We start from the raw sequence: 18,971 nt of genomic DNA, 5'->3' as shown, positions 1-18,971 counted from the left end.
AGAAGGTGAAGTGTATTATTTGTGTAGCGTGACAAGGTGAAAGCATGGAGGAGAAGGTGAAGTGTATTATTTGTGTAGTGTGACAAGGTGAAAGCCTGGAGGAGAAGGTGAAGTGTATTATTTGTGTAGCGTGACAAGGTGAAAGCATGGAGGAGAAGGTGAAGTGTATTGAAAGCCTTTGTGTAGCGTGACAAGGTGAAAGCATGGAGGAGAAGGTGAAGTGTATTATTTGTGTAGTGTGACAAGGTGAAAGCCTGGAGGAGAAGGTGAAGTGTATTATTTGTGTAGTGTGACAAGGTGAAAGCCTGGAGGAGAAGGTGAAGTGTATTATTTGTGTAGTGTGACAAGGTGAAAGCCTGGAGGAGAAGGTGAAGTGTATTATTTGGTAGTGTGACAAGGTGAAAGCATGGAGGAGAAGGTGAAGTGTATTATTTGTGTAGTGTGACAAGGTGAAAGCCTGGAGGAGAAGGTGAAGTGTATTATTTGTGTAGCGTGACAAGGTGAAAGCCTGGAGGAGAAGGTGAAGTGTATTATTTGTGTAGCGTGACAAGGTGAAAGCATGGAGGAGAAGGTGAAGTGTATTATTTGTGTAGCGTGACAAGGTGAAAGCATGGAGGAGAAGGTGAAGTGTATTATTTGTGTAGCGTGACAAGGTGAAAGCCTGGAGGAGAAGGTGAAGTGTATTATTTGTGTAGCGTGACAAGGTGAAAGCATGGAGGAGAAGGTGAAGTGTATTATTTGTGTAGTGTGACAAGGTGAAAGCCTGGAGGAGAAGGTGAAGTGTATTATTTGTGTAGTGTGACAAGGTGAAAACCGTACTTTGTTATGATTGTTAATTAAGCATTTCATTGTTTGAAGCATTACATTTGTTAAATGTAATTTGTATTTTGTGCACACATACTTGATGAAATCTTGTCTTATACGGGCTGAGTACCAATTGCTGCATGACTATGATTGTATTTATTTTTTGTATATGTATGTATAGAATGACACTAACATTAATGTTTTGTGTATATTTTTTTACCTTCCAAAGTGGCTCCCATGTTCCTTGGGAAAAAAGCACAGAGGACATCAGTCATATCCATCTTTGATGATCGCAGGTAAGCTTATTACAGACTTGCAGCTTATTACCAATAACACTGTTTGGTCTATATTCAACATTTTTGCAGACCTCAACAAGACCTTTGACCTTACACCCCTAATGTGGCTCTTACCCCTTCTAGCCGTGATGCTTCAGAGAACTCTCAGGATGATGAACAGTTCCGAGCCCGCAGAGAGTTCCTGAAGAGTGGCCTCCCAGAGTCCTTCAAGAAGCAGATAGCCAAAACCGTTGCCACCAATGAGGCCTACGCAGTCTCCTGCTCCTCCTTCCAGCCTGTAGTACACGTGCTGCAGACGTCACAGGGTGTGTGTTTTCTCCTTGCTAGCTCTGTCCCTTCCATCCAAGTCCTGCTCCTCCTTCCAGCCTGTAGTACACGTGCTGCAGACGTCACAGGGTGTGTGTTTTCTCCTTGCTAGCTCTGTCCCTTCCATCCAAGTCCTGCTCCTCCTTCCAGCCTGTAGTACACGTGCTGCAGACGTCACAGGGTGTGTGTTTTCTCCTTGCTAGCTCTGTCCCTTCCATCCAAGTCCTGCTCCTCCTTCCAGCCTGTAGTGCACGTGCTGCAGACGTCACAGGGTGTGTGTTTTCTCCTTGCTAGCTCTGTCCCTTCCATCCAAGTCCTGCTCCTCCTTCCAGCCTGTAGTGCACGTGCTGCAGACGTCACAGGGTGTGTGTTTTCTCCTTGCTAGCTCTGTCCCTTCCATCCAAGTCCTGCTCCTCCTTCCAGCCTGTAGTGCACGTGCTGCAGACGTCACAGGGTGTGTGTTTTCTCCTTGCTAGCTCTGTCCCTTCCATCCAAGTCCTGCTCCTCCTTCCAGCCTGTAGTGCACGTGCTGCAGACGTCACAGGGTGTGTGTTTTCTCCTTGCTAGCTCTGTCCCTTCCATCCAAGTGGTCTTATTAGTTGTATAAAGCAGAAGGGGTGCCACTCACTGATGTTTAGATTTTTTGAATGGACATTTTTACTAACGTAAATTTGATTAAATAATTAGTGTACCATAACTGGGATTAGAACTGGAAACCTTAGCCTTTTCAGCGTGCTTCCTGCTCAAGTGTTCCCTCTGTGTTCTCCATCTAATTATGTTTTTCTTGGCCCTTGGACAGAGTGTCCTCTCTGGAGTCTTCCATGGCCTGTTTCTCCTCGCTTACACTTCCTGAAGGAGCTTCGATGTCTACCATCAAACCAGCTTCCATCCCTCGATAGTTCCACTTGCTGTAAGACTGAGCCAGCATCCAGAGCGCACACTGAAAGGGTATGTTGTAATATTATTTTACATATTTCACTGGTAATATCCCATGTAATATTTACTGGTGTAGTTTTGTTTGTTAATCAACTTTAGATAACTGAATAATTTGTTCTGAACAGAGGTCTGGCTGGCGAGAAGATTTCTCTGAGCCCATTCGTAAGCTCCTAATGGAGGAGATCAGTGCATCCAACCCTCCTTTCCCCGTCCAGCGGTTTCTCACACGCTTCCTGAAGAGGCGGGCGGACCACCTCCAGGAATGCACAGCTTCAGAGGCAGACCCCAGTACCAAACTCGCCAGCAGTGCCCCAGCATCGACAGAGCCTGTGGGGGGAAAGAGGAAGAGAGTGGAAGAGGGTGAGGGGGCAGTGGGAAATGTGGCCAAGAAGCAGATGTCCAGGAGGTCGGAGAAGAAGATCATTGTGATCGACGGGGACACCATCTCCCCCGAACCTGAGCCACCCAGGAGGGGAGGGCGAGGGAGGAGGCGCAAGCAACAGGAGAACGAGGAAATGAAAACACCACTCCCCTCCCAAAAGGACCCTGTGGTACTCCTGGAGGACTCGCCACTGGCTAGCAACTCTGTTAAAGATGGTAAGAGGGCAAATGACAAATGACTTCTCTGTAAAAAACCTCTTACCTTGCAGTATCTGGTAGCTGAAACATGGCCTTTCAGTTAGATGCTTAAATGTGCTTCCTTTTCATAACATAACAAAATACATTTTTGAATAGTCTTTAGTAACTGCTTTTTTTATTCCGCCAGACTCCGTAAAAGAGGATGTGTTGTGGACAGAGAAGTACCAACCGCAGCACTCCAATGATGTCATAGGCAACACTGCCTCAGTGAGGAGGCTGCACAGGTAAGGGATTGTGGTGTATCTACTTATTGACTCAACTGAATAGCTCAGTAGCTAGTTGTACTAGGCACCCTGCTGGCTCTACACAGGTATTACAGATATACAGTACATGGACACCTGCTCGTCAAACATCTTGTTCTAAAATTATGGGCATTAATATGGAGTTGGTCCCACTTTTGCTGCAAAACAGCCTCCACTCTTCTGGGAAGGCTTTCCACTAGATGTTGGAACATTGCTGCGGGGACTTGCATTCCATTCAGCCCCGAGCATTAGTGAGGTTGGGCACTAATTTTAGGCCTAGATCGCAGTCGGCATTCCAATTCCTCCCAAAGGTGTTTGATGTTGTTGAAGTCAGGGCTCTGTGCAGGCCACTCAAGTTCTTCCACACCAATCTCAACATGCTGAAACAGGAAAAGGCTTTCCCCAAACTGTTGCCACAAAGTTGGAAGCACAGAATTGCCTTGAATGTCATTGTATGCTGTAGCGTTAAGATTTCCCTTCACTGGAACTAAGGGGCCCAGCCCAAACCATGAAAAACAGCCCCAGACCATTTATTCCTCCTCCACCATACTTGACAGTTTGCACTATGCATTTGGGCAGGTAGCGTTGGCCTTACGCATGATGGTCTTAGGCTTGTGTGCGGCTGCTTGTCCATGGAAACCCATTTTCATGAAGCTCCTGACGAACAGTTCTTGTGCTGACTTTGCTTCCAGAGGCAGTTTGGAACTCGGTGTGTTGCAACCGAGGACAGACACTTCAGCACTCGGCGGTCCTGTTCTGTGAGCTTGTGTGACCTACCACTTCGTGGCTGAGCCGTTGTTGCCCCTAGACGTTTCCACTTTACAATAACAGCACTTAGAGTTGACCGGCGCAGCTCTAGCAGGGAAGAAATTTGACGATCTGATTTGTTGGAAAGGTGGCATCCTATGATGCTGTCATGTTGAAAGTCACTGAGCTCTCAAAAAGCCATTTTACTGCCAATGTTTGTCTAGGGAGATTTCATGGCTGTGTGCTAGATTTTTATACACCTGTCAGCAACGGTGTGGCTGAAATAGCCAAATCCACGCACTTTTTTAATGGTGTCCACATACTTATTGAATGTAAAAGGTATGAATCAATGGCTTTATGAGCTTTATTGAAAGCCATGTGTTTCATGCCATTAATTCAATGAATTTGTCATGTAATTTTGCATAAACCAATCCGTTTGCAGTTGGCTGAGGGAATGGAAGCTTAGAGCTGACAGGGAAGAGAGGAAGAAACAGAAGGAAAAGAAACAGGAGGAAAAGAAACAGGATGACGACAGCAATGGTAAGAGACGGTCACCTTGGAAAAAATGGCTGAGCCCTCTATTCTAAGATTTTGCTTTTGTATTTTCAGATAGCACTATGACTGTTTGAGCACGAACACATTTTTCCCTCCTTTGAAATAGTTACATCATCCTATATAAAAGTAACTTTTTTTCAAAGTTACCACAGAGTAAACTTAAAGCAGCCTGCTGTTCCCCTCTTGGCTACACAGACTCATGGGACACTGAAGACGGGGACTCTCAGGAGGGGGAAGACTTTATGTGTAACACCCTGCTGATCACTGGTCCCACGGGGGTCGGCAAGACCGCTGCCGTTTACGCCTGCGCCCAGGAACTCGGCTTTAAGGTCTGTTCATTCTTTACTCCACTTGCCTAACACAGCAGTCACCAACCTTTTATGCTTTGTGACCCACTGGTCGATCACAAGCCGATTTAAAAAAATAAATAAAAAAATCATGTTTCTGCATACATTTCAATGCACTCACTTTACACTCTGAATCAATCAATCAATCAATCAAATATATTTATAAAGCCCTTTTTACATCAGCAGATGACACAAAGTGCTTGTACAGAAACCCAGCTTAAAACCCCAAACAGCAAGTAATGCAGATGTAGAAGCACGGTGGCTAGGAAAAACTCTCTAGAAAGACAGGAACCTAGGCAGAACAGTTGGACCCGGAGCAGCAGCAGCGGCACAACCAGGTGGACTGGGGACAGCCAGGAGTCATCAGGCCAGGTAGTCCTGAGGCATGATCCTAGGGCTCAGGTCCTCCGGGAGGGAGAGATAGAAAGATAGAATTTGAGGAATCATACTTCAATTCACACAGGACACCAGATAAGACAGGAGAATACACCAGATATAAGACTGGCCCTAGCCCCCCAGCACATAGACTATTGCAGCATAGATACTGGAGGCTGAGTCGGGGATGGGGGGGGACACTGTGGCCCCGTCCGACAATACGGACAGGACCAACCAGGCAGGATATAACCCCACCCACTTTGCCAGAGCACAGCCCCCACCCCACTAGAGGGATATCAACAGACCACCAACTTACTACCCTGAGACAAGGCTGAGTATAGCCCACGAAGATCTCCTCCACCACACGAGCCCGAGGGGGCGCAAACTGGAAAACAGGACGATCACATCAGTGACTCAACCCACTCAAGTGACGCACCCCTCCTAGGGATGGAATGGAAGAGCACTAGTAAGCCACTGACTCAGCCCCCGTAATATGATCAGAGGCAGAGAATCCCAGTGTAGAAAGGGGAGCTGGCCAGGCAGAGACAGCAATGTCGATCCGGTGCCTTGCTCTTCACCTTCGCACCCCTGGGCCAGACTACACTCAATCCTAGGACCCACTGAAGAGATGAGTCTTCAATAAAGACCTAAAGGTCGAAACCGAGTCTGCGTCTCTCACATGGATAGGCAGACTATTCCATAAAAATTGAGCTCTATAGGAGAAAGCCCTACCTCCAGCTCTTTGCTTTGAAATTCTAGGGACAATAAGGAGGCCTGCGTCTTGTGACCATAGTGTACGTTTAGGTATGCACGGCAGGACCAAATCTGAGAGAGAGGTATGAGCAAGCCCATGTAATGCTTTGTAGGTTAGCAGTAAAACCTTGAAATCAGCCCTGGCCTTAACAGGAATCCTGTGTAGAGAGGCTAGCACTGGAGGAGTATGATAACATTTGGGGTTCTAGTTTATTTAGTGTTTTATCCGGGTAGCTGGCGAGTATTGCATTACAGTAGTCTAATCTAGAAGTGACAAATACATGGATTAGGCTTTATTACTGCCACTTTTAGTGAGTTTGGTACACATCCGGTGGATAGAGAGCCATTTATTATGTTCAACATAGGAGGGTCAAGCACTGGAAGTAGCACTTTACTTCTGCACCAACGAGGGCATCTTGACTGGTTGCATCACTGCCTGGTATGGCAACTGCTCAGCCTCCGACTGCAAGGCACTACAGAGGGTAGTGCGTACGGCCCAGTACATCACTGGGCCCAAGCTTCCTGCCATCCAGCACCTCTATACCAGGCAGTGTCAGAGGAAGGCCCTAAAAATGGTCAGACTCCAGCCACCCTAGTCTTAGACTGTTCTCTCTGCTACCACACGGTAAGCGGTATTGGAGCGCCAAGTATAAGTTCACGAGGCTTCTAAACAGCTTCTACCCCCAAGCCATAAGATTCCTGCACATCTAATCAAATGGCTGCCCACCCCTCTTTTACACCGCTGCTATTCTCTGTTATTATCTATGCATAGTCACTTTAATAACTCTGCCTACATGTACATATTACCCCCGGTGCCCCTGCACATTGACTCTGTCCGTTACCCCCTGTATATAGTCTCGCTATTGTTATTTTACTGCTGCTCTTTAATTACTTGTTCATTTTATTTCTTATATTTCTTGTATTTTTTAAACTGCATTGTTGGTTAGGGGCTTGTCAGTAAGCATTTCACCTGTTGTATTTGGCGCATTGATTTGATTTATGTAGTTTAGTTGGAATAGGGTCCAGTATGCAGCTTGAGTGTTTAGAGGCCATGACTATTTTCATGAATGTGTCAAGAGACACAGGATTAAACAACTTGAGTGTCTCCATTTGATCCTAGGTCCTGGCAGTTCTGTGCAGACTCAGGACAATTAAAGTCACCCAAAATTAGAATATTATCTGCCATGACTACAAGGTCCGATAGGAATTCAGGGAACTCAGTGAGGAACACTGTATACGGCCCAGGAGGCCTGCTAACAGTAGCAATAAAAAGTGATTGAGTAGCAACACCTCTGCCTTTGCGGGATGTGCGGGGGGATATGGTCACTAGTGTAACCAGGAGGAGAGGCCTCGTTTAACACAGTAAATTCATCAGGCTTGCGACATGTTTCAGTCAGGCCAATCACATCAAGATTATGATCAGTGATTAGTTAATTGACTATGACTGCCTTGGGAAGTGAGGGCTCTAATATTACAATCTCTTTCAATAATGACAGGAATGGAGGTCTTTTTCCCGGTTTTCTAAGGCGAACACCGCCATGTTTAGTTTTGCTCAACCTTGATCGAGGCACAGACACGGTCTCAATGGGGATAGCTGAGCTGACTGTGTGCTAGTGGCAGACTCCACAAAGCTGGTTAACAGCCTGCTGCCTGACCTGCACCCTATCTCATTGGGGAGCTAGAGGAGTTAGAGCCCTGTGTATGTTGATAGATCGATGAGAGCACCCCTCCAGCTAGGATGGAGTCACTCCTCAGCAGGCCAGGCTTGGTCCTGTTTGTGGGTGAGTCCCAGAAAGAGGGCCAATTACAAATTCTATCTTTTGGGAGGGGCAGAAAACAGTTTTCAACCAGCAATTGAGTTGTGAGACTCTGCTGTAGAGCTCATCACTCCCCCTAACTGGGAGGGGGCCAGAGACAATTATTATATGCCAACACATTTTTCTAGATAATTTACACGCTCCAAATAAGTGCACTAACTCTTTTGACTCATCACATGCTCTGCTGCTACTGTTTATCAATCTTGTTGCCTTGTCACTTTGCCCATATGTACATAAATTCAGCAAAAAAAGAAATGTCCTCTCACTGTCTGCTGCATTTTATTTTCAGCAAACTTAACATGTGTAAATATTTGTATGAACATAACAAGATTCAACAACTGAGAAGTTCCATAGACATGTGACTAACAAAAATTGAATATGTATCCCTGAACAAAGGGGGGGTCAAAATCAAAAGTAACAGTTTGTATCTGGTGTGGCCACCAGCTGCATTAAATACTGCAGTGCATCTTCTCCTCATGGACTGCACCACATTTGCCAGTTCTTGCTGTGAGATGTTACCCCACTCTTCCCCCAAGGCACCTGCAAGTTCCCAGACATTTCTGGGGGGAATGGCCCTAGCCCTCACCCTCCGATCCAACAGGTCCCAGGCGTGCTCAATGGGATTGAGATCGGACTCTTCGCTGGCCATGGCAGAACACTGACGTCATTGTCTTGCAGGAAATCACGCACCGGACGAGCAGTATGGCTGGTGGCATTGTCATGCTGGAGGGTCATGTCAGAATGAGCCTGCAGGAAAGGTACCACATAAGGGAGGAGGATGTCTTCCCTGTAACGCACAGCGTTGAGATTGCCTGCAATGACAACAAGCTCAGTCCGATGATGCTGTGACACACCTCCCAGACCACGACAGACCCTCCAGAGTACAGAGTTTGGTGTAACGCTCATTCCTTTGACGATAAACGCAACTATCACCCCTGGTGAGACAAAACCGCGACTCGCCAGTGAAGAGCACTTTTTGCCAGTCCTGTCTGGTCCAGCGACGGTGCCCATAGGTGACGTTGTTGCCGATGATGTCTGGTGAGGACCTGCCTTACAACAGGCCTACAAGCCCTCAGTCCAGCCTCTCTCAGCCTATTGTGGACAGTCTGCGCGATTGTGTGTTCCTGGTGTAACTCGGGCAGTTGTTACCATCCTGTACCTGTCCCCCAGGTGTGATGTTCGGATGTATTGATCCTGTGCAGGTGTTGTTACACGTGGTCTGCCACTGCGAGGATGATCCGCAGTCCGTCCTGTCTCCCTGTATCGCCGTCTTAGGCGTCTCACAGTATGGACATTGCAATGTATTGCCCTGGCCACATCTGCTATCCTCATGTCTACTTGCACCATGCCTAAGGCACGTTCTCGCAGATGAGCAGGGACCCTGGGCATCTTTCTTTTGGTGTTTTTCGGAGTCAGTAGAAATACCTCTTTACTGTCCTAAGTTTTCATAACTATGACCTTAATTGCCTACTGTCTGTAAGCTGTTGGTGTCTTAACGACCTTTCCACATGTGCGTGTTCATGAATTGTTTATGATTCGTTGAACAAGCAGGGAAACCGTGTTTATACCCTTTACAATGAAGATCTGTAAAGTTATTTGTATTTTTACGAATTATCTTTGAAAGACGGGGTCCTGAAAAGAGGCCGTTTCTTTTTTTGCTGAGTTTATTTACCTCAGTTACGGTACCTTGTTCCCTCTAAGCCCGCACGAAGCTCCCAAGTGGTTTCTTGCATCAAACAACAGTTTCAGTCACCTTATCTGAAGGACAAGTGGATAAACAGGTTCATGTCAAGCCCTGCATGTTTTTTTCAATAGCCTCATAGAATGTAGGCCTACATTGAACACCACACATTTGCTGTTACTGTAGCCTGAATGACAGAACAGCTATTTCCATGTTAAATGTTATTGGATGCATTTTTTTGATGGTGGGCCACTCTGGTAACCTTCATTTAACTAGGAAAAGGAAAGAGTGGCTCCTACTGGTCTTCTGACACCACTTCCAGCAGCATCTGGTTTCCCATCCAGGGGCCGACCAGGACCACCCTGCTTAGCTTTAGAGGCAAGCCAGTAGAGGGATGCAGGGTGGGATTCTGCCGGGTGCCATCAAATCTTTTAACATCTGTCTTAAGTGTCTGTGTAATATATTAGCTATGTATGCTACTTTGAAGGCAGGAAGTGTAATCTGTCATCTTTCTCCAGGTGTTTGAGGTGAATGCGTCGTCCCAGCGGAGCGGCCGTCAGATCCTGTCCCAGCTGAGGGAGGCCACCCAGTCCCACCAGGTGGATATCCAGGGGGTCAACGCCCATAAGCCGTGCTACTTCAGTAGCTCCACCGCCAGGCCTGGATCCTCACCACGTAAGTTTAGAAGAAGTTTGCCTCTCTTCTTGCAGCCCAGTGTTTCTTTGAACAAAATAATCTCTTAGGACTGTTTTGATAGAAAGTAGATAGTTTGACACTGATAAAAATCTATAAGAGATAAACGGGTAACAAGCCTGAGCACCATCTCCCATTGGCTTAAATCTATGTTATCTTCAGGTTACATGCCAGTTTCATTTTACACTTACATGTTAGTCATTTAGCGGACGCTCTTATCCAGAGCGACTTGCAGGAGCAATTTGAGTTAAATACCTTGCTCAAGGACTCATAGACAGGTTGTTTACCTAGTCGGCTTGGGATTCAAACCAGCGACCTTTCGGTTACTGGCCCAACCGTCTTAACCGCTATGCTACCTGCCGCAAGTTTCTTGAGTAATGTGAAAAGTAGGATTTCTAAAGATCCAGGTTGACAGGTGAAGATTCTGCTGTCCATCTCCCAGGGAAAGTGTACTCTCCTCGAAGGGTGGTGTCCTCCCCCAGGAAGTCCCCCCGTGGAGCCACGAGGGGAGGCCTGGCCCCCACCTCCCTGGCCAACTTCTTCAAAATGGGCCGACCTGGTCCCACCAACAAGGAACCTGCCAGTGCCAGCCAAGACCAGAAGCAACCAACCGGTTAGAATGAATTCCTTGTCCTTCTTCCTCCCTAGCTTGAGGTTTCTGTCAGTCAGGTGTTAAACAGTCTAGGTCCTAAATTAAACACAGCGGGGAAGCTTTATTCCCTTCAGTTACTATTTTGGATAAACCCTAGTCTAGTCTGCATACACACGTCAGAACTAAATATCAGTGTTATTCTCTTCCAGCTGTTCCCAAGAAGACCAGTAAAGCCAAGGAGAGTTCCAGTAAGACTGAAGAGCCTCAGAACAGACCAGCAGCAGCAGCCATCACCAAGGACTCCTCCAGTGAAGAGCAGAGCAAGAAGACAGCCACGTCACTCATTCTCTTTGAGGAGGTGGATGTCGTCTTTGATGATGACTCTGGGTTCCTGGCTGCCATCAAAACGTTCATGACCACCACCAAGAGACCGGTGATCCTCACCACCAGTGGTGAGTGGGGGAGCAATCCACATTTCATGGTTGGAAGACTAAGTCGTGGTCCATGGTTGTAGGTTTGTACACTGTGTCAAATGAATAGCACAGACCAGAAGGTGACATGCACTGTGAGTTGAACCTGTTTCTCTCTTCTAGATCCCACCTTCAGTACCATGTTTGATGGCAACTTTGAGGAGATCCATTTCAAAACCCCCTCAGTGGTAAGAGAACCAATAAACTACAACCCTTTTTTTTTTTTTTTGCTGGATGTTTTGTTGTTGTCATGTACTCAACAGTAACGTTGGAGGTATATTTTAAGCATACTTTCTAGTTGCACAGGAAGAATGTTCATTTTATAATAGGGAACTTGTATTGTCACTTGCGTATGTTAGTGTGTAACTCCTTCATACAGGTGCATGAGTGTGTGGTTGTAACACCTCTTTCTCCTATACAGGGGAAGGTGGGGAGCTACCTGCAGCTGCTGTGCCTGGCTGAGAACATGCGTACGGACGCCCGCGACGTCTCCTCTCTGCTCCACCTGAACGGTTGTGACATCCGCCAGAGCCTTCTGCACCTGCAGTTCTGGAGCCGTTCCACAGGGGGGCGGAAGCTATCCCGTCCCCTCCCAGACTCAGCCCCCACAGGTGAGGACAGAGTCATGTTCACTAAATAACTGTATAAACAACGTTGCCAATTAATACTGATGGTGATACATTTTGTTTTTATGTTGCATATTCAGTGACACAACTCCAGCCAAAGACAAAGGAAACTGCAGGTGGCTCTGTGGTGAGTGAGGGGGTGACTCCAGCAGGACCCCTGCCCCCCTGTGACACAGGCTGCACAGAGAGCATGCTGGGGCTTCTGAACATGGAGCCAGAGAGGGAAATGCAGGATCTGTTCAAGGTTGGTTGTCAAAAGTCCATCTCTTTCCTCGTTGTCTTAAGAGGTCACTCGAGATCATTTTTGACCGGTCTCTTGTGGTATGATCTCACATAATTACAATCCCTATGTCAAACCACCTTCTCAGTCACTTTATTATCTGTAAGTTAGTGTGGAAGTATTGAAGGTTAACCACAATCTATTGTCTCCTCAGAGCCAGTCCACAGTGGAGCCAGGTTGCTGGGAGCTGCTGACCACCAGCAAGAGGAGAGGAATGGACCTGCTCTACTCCAACATGGAGGCCCTGCTTCCCCTACCCACCACACACCTCACTGTCACAACCCACAGGCGGCCACAGGAAGTGAGCAACCGGACACAGGAAGAGTCCAGCGCTGATCCACAGGAAGTAGCCACTAGTATGAATAGTATAAAGCCAGAGATTGATCCACCACTACCACCTCAGACTGAGGTTGATCCACTGCCCCACCCCAGGCTCCAGCAGGTGGCAGAGGGGTCAGAGACAGACGGGAGCCTGGTGAAGGTGTCCTCTAGAATGAAGAAGAAGAAGAAGAAGCAGCTGGGTACCCGAGAGGACCTGGACCCCTTTCACTCAGACTCTGATTCCGACGACGCCTTCCTCTCCCTCCACACTAAACCACCTCCCAACCCCCCTCAGACACAGACGGAAGGGGAGGACAGTCAGGACGTTTCTACCAGCAACAAGGTTGAACTAGAATCTGTGAAGGCCAGAGAGGAAGAGGTAAAGGAGAAGGCCCCTCCCCCTGTGAGGATGAGGGTGCCGCTCACCCCGGAGCAGAGGATGAAGAGTGAGCCTGTGTCCCACTGCCTGGGCTCCCTGGCAGAGTTCCTCGACCACATGTCCCTCCTGGACTCCTCCCTTTGCCACCACACCTCACCTGTAGGTGGTGCCAGACACACACACAGGACGTTCGGCCTGAGAGCCGAGACTAAAGACGGGATGAATGACGAGCCCAGGGAGGAGTGCCATGGAGGGAGCTGGGTAGAGGGGGAGAGAGCGGGGGAGATCCAGGCTGCTGTGGAGGCTCTGAGCTTCCAGAGGTGCAGGGCTGGGGTGGAGGAGGCGTGGGGTAAAGCTCAGGGTCTAGAGGGGGAACTGGGGAAGGAGGCTGTGAACGAGCTCACACTCCCTGTGGCCCCGCACAGACAGGGCTTCAGACTCACCCAGGACAGCCCCTGTGAACCAAAGTGAGTCGTCTTGTCTGTTGTCCTTTACTGTATGGCTTATAATGATCAGTTGACAGGGTATTGCTTACTGAATTTATATGTAAAATATTGTATTCATGTTGTATTCATGTATTAATTCATTATTTGATCAGTGAGTATCATTTTATCCTGTTTGCTGCTGTTGTTCCTCCAGAGTTCTCCAGAAGAGGAGGGAGGTGATGGACATTCTACCCAGCCGAGTGGCAGGGACGCTGGGTAACAGACCTGCTGCAGCCCTGGACTTCCTTCCCTTCCTACGGACCATCTGCCGATCAGAGACGCTCAAGGAGCAGTTCAAGGTTAAACGCAGGTGAGAGGTCAGGGGTTATAGGTGCAGAGGTCAGGGGTAAGGTTAAATGGAGGTGAGAGGTTAAAGGTTATGGAAATCAGGATCAGAGTTAAACAGGGTTTTAGGGGGACACCCAGCTTTGAACCACCCCAATCTGTCTCATTCTGTATAGATTGATATCAAAAGACTAAGCTGCTCTCCATTCAGTACAGATTGATATCTCGAGACCAAGCTGCTCTCCATTCAGTATAGATTGATATCTAGAGACCAAGCTGCTCTCTATTCAGTATATATTGATATCTAGAGACCAAGCTGCTCTCTATTCAGTATATATTGATATCTAGAGACCAAGCTGCTCTCTATTCAGTATATATTGATATCTAGAGACCAAGCTGCTCTCTATTCAGTATAGATTGATATCTAGAGACCAAGCTGCTCTCTATTCAGTATATATTGATATCTAGAGACCAAGCTGCTCTCCATTCAGTATAGATTGATATCTAGAGACCAAGCTGCTCTCCATTCAGTATAGATTGGTAATTACATACTTTTTCGTTTTTGTCTGTATACTGTGTACAAGACAGCCTAACCAATACTATTACATCCTTGATATATATACAATGCCTGTGGGAAGGTATTCAGACCCCTTGACTTTTCCCACATCTTTTTAGGTTACAGCCTTATTCTAAAATGTATGAAAAAAAATATTTTCCCCTCATCAATCTACACACAATACCCCATAATAATCAAGCAAAATTTGTTTTTGCAAATGTATACAAATAAATACACCTTTACATAAGTTTTCAGACCCTTTACTCAGTACCTTGTTCAATAACCTTATGGCAGCGATTACAGCCTCAAGTCTTCTTGGGTATGACACTACATGCTTGGCACACCTGTGTTTGGGGAGTTTCTCCCATTCTTCTCTGCAGATCCTCTCAAACTCTGTCAGGTTGGATGGGGAGCGTTCCTGCACAGCTATTTTCAGGTCTCTCCAGAGATGTTCGATCGGGTTCAAGTCTGGGCCACTCAAGGACAGACTTGTCCTGAAGCCACTCTTGCATTGTCTTTGCTTTGTGCTTAGGGTTGTTGTCCTGTTGAAAGGTGAACCTTCGCCACAGTCTGAGGTCATGAGCGCTCTGGAGCAGGTTTTCATCAAGGATCTCTCTGTATTTTGCTCCGTTCACCTTTGCCTTGATCCTGACTAGTCTCCCAGTCCCTGCCGGTGAAAAACATCTCCACAGCATGATGCTGCTGCCACCATGCTTCACCATAGGGATGGTGCCAGGTTTCCTCCAGATGTGACACTTGGCATTCAGGCCAAAGAGTTCAATCTTGGTTTCATCAGACCAGAGAATCTTGTCTCATGGTCTGAGTCATTTAGGAGCTTTTGGCAAACTCATAGCAGGCCGTCATGTGCCTTTTTACTGAGGAGTGGCTTCAGTCTGGCCACTCTACCATAAAGGCCTAATTAATTGGTGGACTGCTGCAGAGATGGTTGACTAGTGGTTAGAGTATGGGGCCAGTAACCGAAAGGTTTAATCAATTTTAGAATAAGACTGTAACGTAACAAAATGTTGAAAAGGTCAAGGGGTTGGCACTATTAAATTACATCCCCTTTTGCCCTCAGAACAGCCTCAATTCATAGTGTCAAGTTGGATGTCCATTGGATGGTGGACCATTCTTAATACACACTGGAAACTGTTGAGTGTGAAAAACCCAGCAGAGTTACAGTTCTTAACACAAACCTGGCACCTACTACCATACCCCGTTCAAAGGCACTTACATTTGTCTTGCCCATTCACCATTTGAATGGCATGTTACACAATCCCTCAGGGGTTAAAAATACTATTTTAACCTGTCTCCCCCCCATTCATTTTCACTGATTTGAAGTGGATTTAACAGGTGACATAAATAAGGGATCATAGCTTTCACCTGGATTCACCTAATCTGTCATGTAATGTAAGGGTGTATCATTTTGATAGGGCTGGACATGGTATTTGAGTTAAGCCTTCAAACAGTTATGTCATGCTCTCACTCTGTTAATATAATGGAATTAGGGAAGCTGTCAGTTTTAATCATTCAAATCAAATGGGTCCTTACATTTGTCCTATTTCACACATGTACAAGCACATGTGTGAATTGGATATTTGTTTTTTGCTTATCACACCCCTGAGGGTGGGGTTGGAGCCAGGGATCAGCCATTATTGACGGTGATGCATGTTTCCATCCTCACTTCTGTTTCATACCCTAGGCTGTGGGTCTGAGGTATGTTTCAGAATGACAGTCGTTCTTTTAATCTAGTTGTTAGTTAATTCCATAGAAACCCACAGGTCAGTGAGGTCACTTATCTTCATGCTCACTCAAAGAATTGGAAGCTTTCCCATTAGATCTACATTCCTGAGAACAACTCCAGCTGCTGTCGCACACTTCAAAATCATTTATCCAGATACCTTGACAAAATACTGTAATCATTTAGTTTGAGATGGATGATAGATGGACAGATGTAGTCTCAACAAGAAAGGTTGTGTGCTTTGGGTTTGCTATTGTACCTGGTGGCACCGCTTACGTGTAGTTTAAGCTAAGGGCGGAAATGGGTAGAAGGATATCTGTTTGGGGCTCCCGAGTGGCGCAGCGGTCTAAGGCACTGCATCTCAGTGGAAGAGGTGTCACTCCAATCCCTGGATCAAACCCAGGCCGTATCACATCTGGCTGTGATTGGGAGTCCCATAGGGCGGCACACAATTGGCCCAGCATCGTCCGGGGTAGGGTTTGGTTGGGGTAGGCCGTCATTGTAAATAAGAATTTCTTCTTAACGGACTCGTCTAGTTAAATAAAATAAAATTGTAATTTAAGTAAAATGTTAGTCTATGGATAGGATGTGGTGGGTTAGTGCATTTCTAATCCCCCCCAGAATGGCTTTCTCTGTAGCTCGTGTCGATAAAAGTCTGTGGTGTGAGATTGCGTATAGGATAAATATACAGTTTAAGTCGGAAGGTTACATACACTTAGGTTGGAGTCAATAAAACTTGTTTTTAAACCACTCCACAAATTTCTTGTTAATTAACAAACTATAGTTTTGGCCAGTTGGTTAGGACATTTACTTTGTGCATGACACAAGTAATTTTTCCATTAATTGTTTACAGACAGATTATTTCACTTATAATTCACTGTATCACAATTCCAGTGGGTCAGAAGTTTACATACACTCAGTTGACTGTGCCTTTAAACAGCTTGGAAAATTCCAGGAATTCCAGCTTCTGATAGGCTAATTGACATCATTTGAGTCAATTTGAGGTTTTCCTGTGGATGTATTTCAAGGCCTACCTTCAAACTCAGTACCTCTTTGCTTGACATCATGGGAAAATCAAAAGAAATCAGCCAAGACCCCAGAAAAAAAATTAGAGACCTCCAAGTCTGGTTCATCCGTGGGAGCAATTTCCAAACGCCTGGAGGTACCACGTTCATCTGTACAAACAATAGTACGCAAGTATAAACACCATGGGTCCACGCAGCCATCATACCGCTCAGGAAGGAGACGTGTTCTGTCTCCTAGAGATGAACGTACTTTGGTGCAAAAAGTGCAAATCAATCCCAGAACAACAGCAAAGTACCTTGTGAAGACGCTGGAGGAAACAGGTACAAAAGTATCCACAGTAAAACGAGTCCTATATCAACATAACCTGAAAGGCCGCTCAGCAACTGCACATGAAGACAAAGATGGTACTTTTGGGAGAAATGTCCTCTGGTCTGATGAAACAAAAATAGAACTCTTTGACCATAATGACCATTTAAGTTTGGAGGAAAAAGGGGGAGGCTTGCAAGCCGAAGAATTACCATCCCAACCGTGAAGCGTTGTGGGGGTGCTTTGATGCAGGAGGGACTGGTGTACTTCACAAAATAGATGGCATCATGAGGCAGGAAAATGATGTGGATATATTGAAGCAACATCTCAAGACATCAGTCAGGAAGTTAAAGCTTGGTCGCAAAATGGGTCTTCCAAATGGACAATGACCCCAAGCATACTTCCGAAGTTGTGGCAAAATGGCTTAAGGACAACAAAGTAAAGGTATTGGAGTGGCCATCACAAAGCCCTGACCTCAATCCCATAGAAAATGTGTGGGCAGAACTGAAAAAGTGTGTGCGAGCAAGGAGGCCTTACAGACCTGACTCAGTTACACCAGCTCTGTCAGGAAGAATGGGCCAAAATTCACCCAACTTATTGTGGGAAGCTTGTGGAAGGCTACCTGAAACGTTTGACCCAAGTTAAACAATTTAAAGGCGATGCTACCAAATACTAATTGAGTATGTAAACTTCTGATCCAATGGGAATGTAATGAAAGAAATAAAAGCTGAAATAGAATGATTTATCTTCTATTATTCTGACATTTCATATTCTTAAAATAAAGTGGTGATCCTAACTGACCTACGACAGGGAATTTTTACTAGGATTAAATGTCAGGAATTGTGAAAACTGAGTTTAAATGTATTTGGCTAAAGTGTATGTAAACGTCTGACTTCAACTGTATACGAATTTACATCACTTTTTAGTCATTTAGCAGATGCTCTTATCCAGATGGACTTACAGTTGGTAATGTATTCTAGTAACCCTGTGTGCTGCACTAAAGGCCATTTAGGAACATGCTACAGTATGCCTGTCACTTATCTAAACAATTTGACTAAAGTTTGAAAATGTCTTTCTCCCCCCACATTAGGTTCCTCCACTACCTGGATGCCATTCACCTGGGCCTTCCCAAGGACACTCTGCAATACCTAGCAAAGGACTTCCCTTGAACTAGAGAGAAATGCACTGGTGTTTCTCAAATAGAGGGTTTAAGGACATTCAGGTTGCCCATTTTGAGGCTTGATGACAGTATGAAAGCAATCATTAGCTGGGTTAATGTGATCCTAACTTGAGTCATATTCATTAGGTACCGAATGGAAGAAATCTGACACAAGGAGGGAGGGACTGACTACCTAAGCTTGTCGAATTAGAAGGCTAGTTTTCTTTCTTATCCCATTGCAAAACGTTTTGCTACGGTGTGCCCTAATGAATACGACCCCTCAATTGCTACTAAAAGTCAATGACCAGAAATCTGCGGATCAATTCCCTCTTGGGACCTGGAGTGAGGTTCATCATGGATCCCTTTAAAGAGTGCTGAAACACTATTCACCTCTTCAATATGCATTTGTACTGTAATATAAAAATGGGAGTGTGTAAATGTGTATCAGTACATTTTATATTTGTGGCTTTTACAAAGATGTGCCTGTTTTTGTATTCTGCTGTGCATTTGGCAAAGTGTTTCATGAACTAATAAATTCACATGTTATATGCTGA

General features: G+C 45.9%; 1 protein-coding gene across 3 annotated transcripts in view; it reads left to right on the top strand.

Moving 5' to 3' along the window:
- Positions 1 to 18,971, top strand: part of atad5a (ATPase family AAA domain containing 5a) — a 23,876-nt gene extending 4,905 nt beyond the window's left edge. For all 3 annotated transcript variants that reach the window (XM_065010524.1, XM_065010526.1, XM_065010525.1), the window contains 16 exons: positions 1,034 to 1,100; positions 1,224 to 1,405; positions 2,206 to 2,354; positions 2,468 to 2,939; positions 3,109 to 3,205; positions 4,413 to 4,510; positions 4,721 to 4,854; positions 10,017 to 10,173; positions 10,634 to 10,804; positions 10,993 to 11,235; positions 11,377 to 11,441; positions 11,675 to 11,864; positions 11,960 to 12,123; positions 12,314 to 13,326; positions 13,499 to 13,654; positions 18,349 to 18,971. In XM_065010524.1, the coding sequence (XP_064866596.1) occupies positions 1,034 to 1,100; positions 1,224 to 1,405; positions 2,206 to 2,354; positions 2,468 to 2,939; positions 3,109 to 3,205; positions 4,413 to 4,510; positions 4,721 to 4,854; positions 10,017 to 10,173; positions 10,634 to 10,804; positions 10,993 to 11,235; positions 11,377 to 11,441; positions 11,675 to 11,864; positions 11,960 to 12,123; positions 12,314 to 13,326; positions 13,499 to 13,654; positions 18,349 to 18,427 (3,437 nt within the window). In that variant the 3' untranslated portion in view covers positions 18,428 to 18,971. The remainder of the gene's footprint in view (positions 1 to 1,033; positions 1,101 to 1,223; positions 1,406 to 2,205; positions 2,355 to 2,467; positions 2,940 to 3,108; positions 3,206 to 4,412; positions 4,511 to 4,720; positions 4,855 to 10,016; positions 10,174 to 10,633; positions 10,805 to 10,992; positions 11,236 to 11,376; positions 11,442 to 11,674; positions 11,865 to 11,959; positions 12,124 to 12,313; positions 13,327 to 13,498; positions 13,655 to 18,348) is intronic.

Source organism: Oncorhynchus nerka, linkage group LG26 (assembly GCF_034236695.1).
Source record: "Oncorhynchus nerka isolate Pitt River linkage group LG26, Oner_Uvic_2.0, whole genome shotgun sequence".
In the NCBI taxonomy this organism is placed as follows: domain Eukaryota; kingdom Metazoa; phylum Chordata; class Actinopteri; order Salmoniformes; family Salmonidae; genus Oncorhynchus; species Oncorhynchus nerka.
This window is presented reverse-complemented; position numbering and strand designations above follow the sequence as displayed.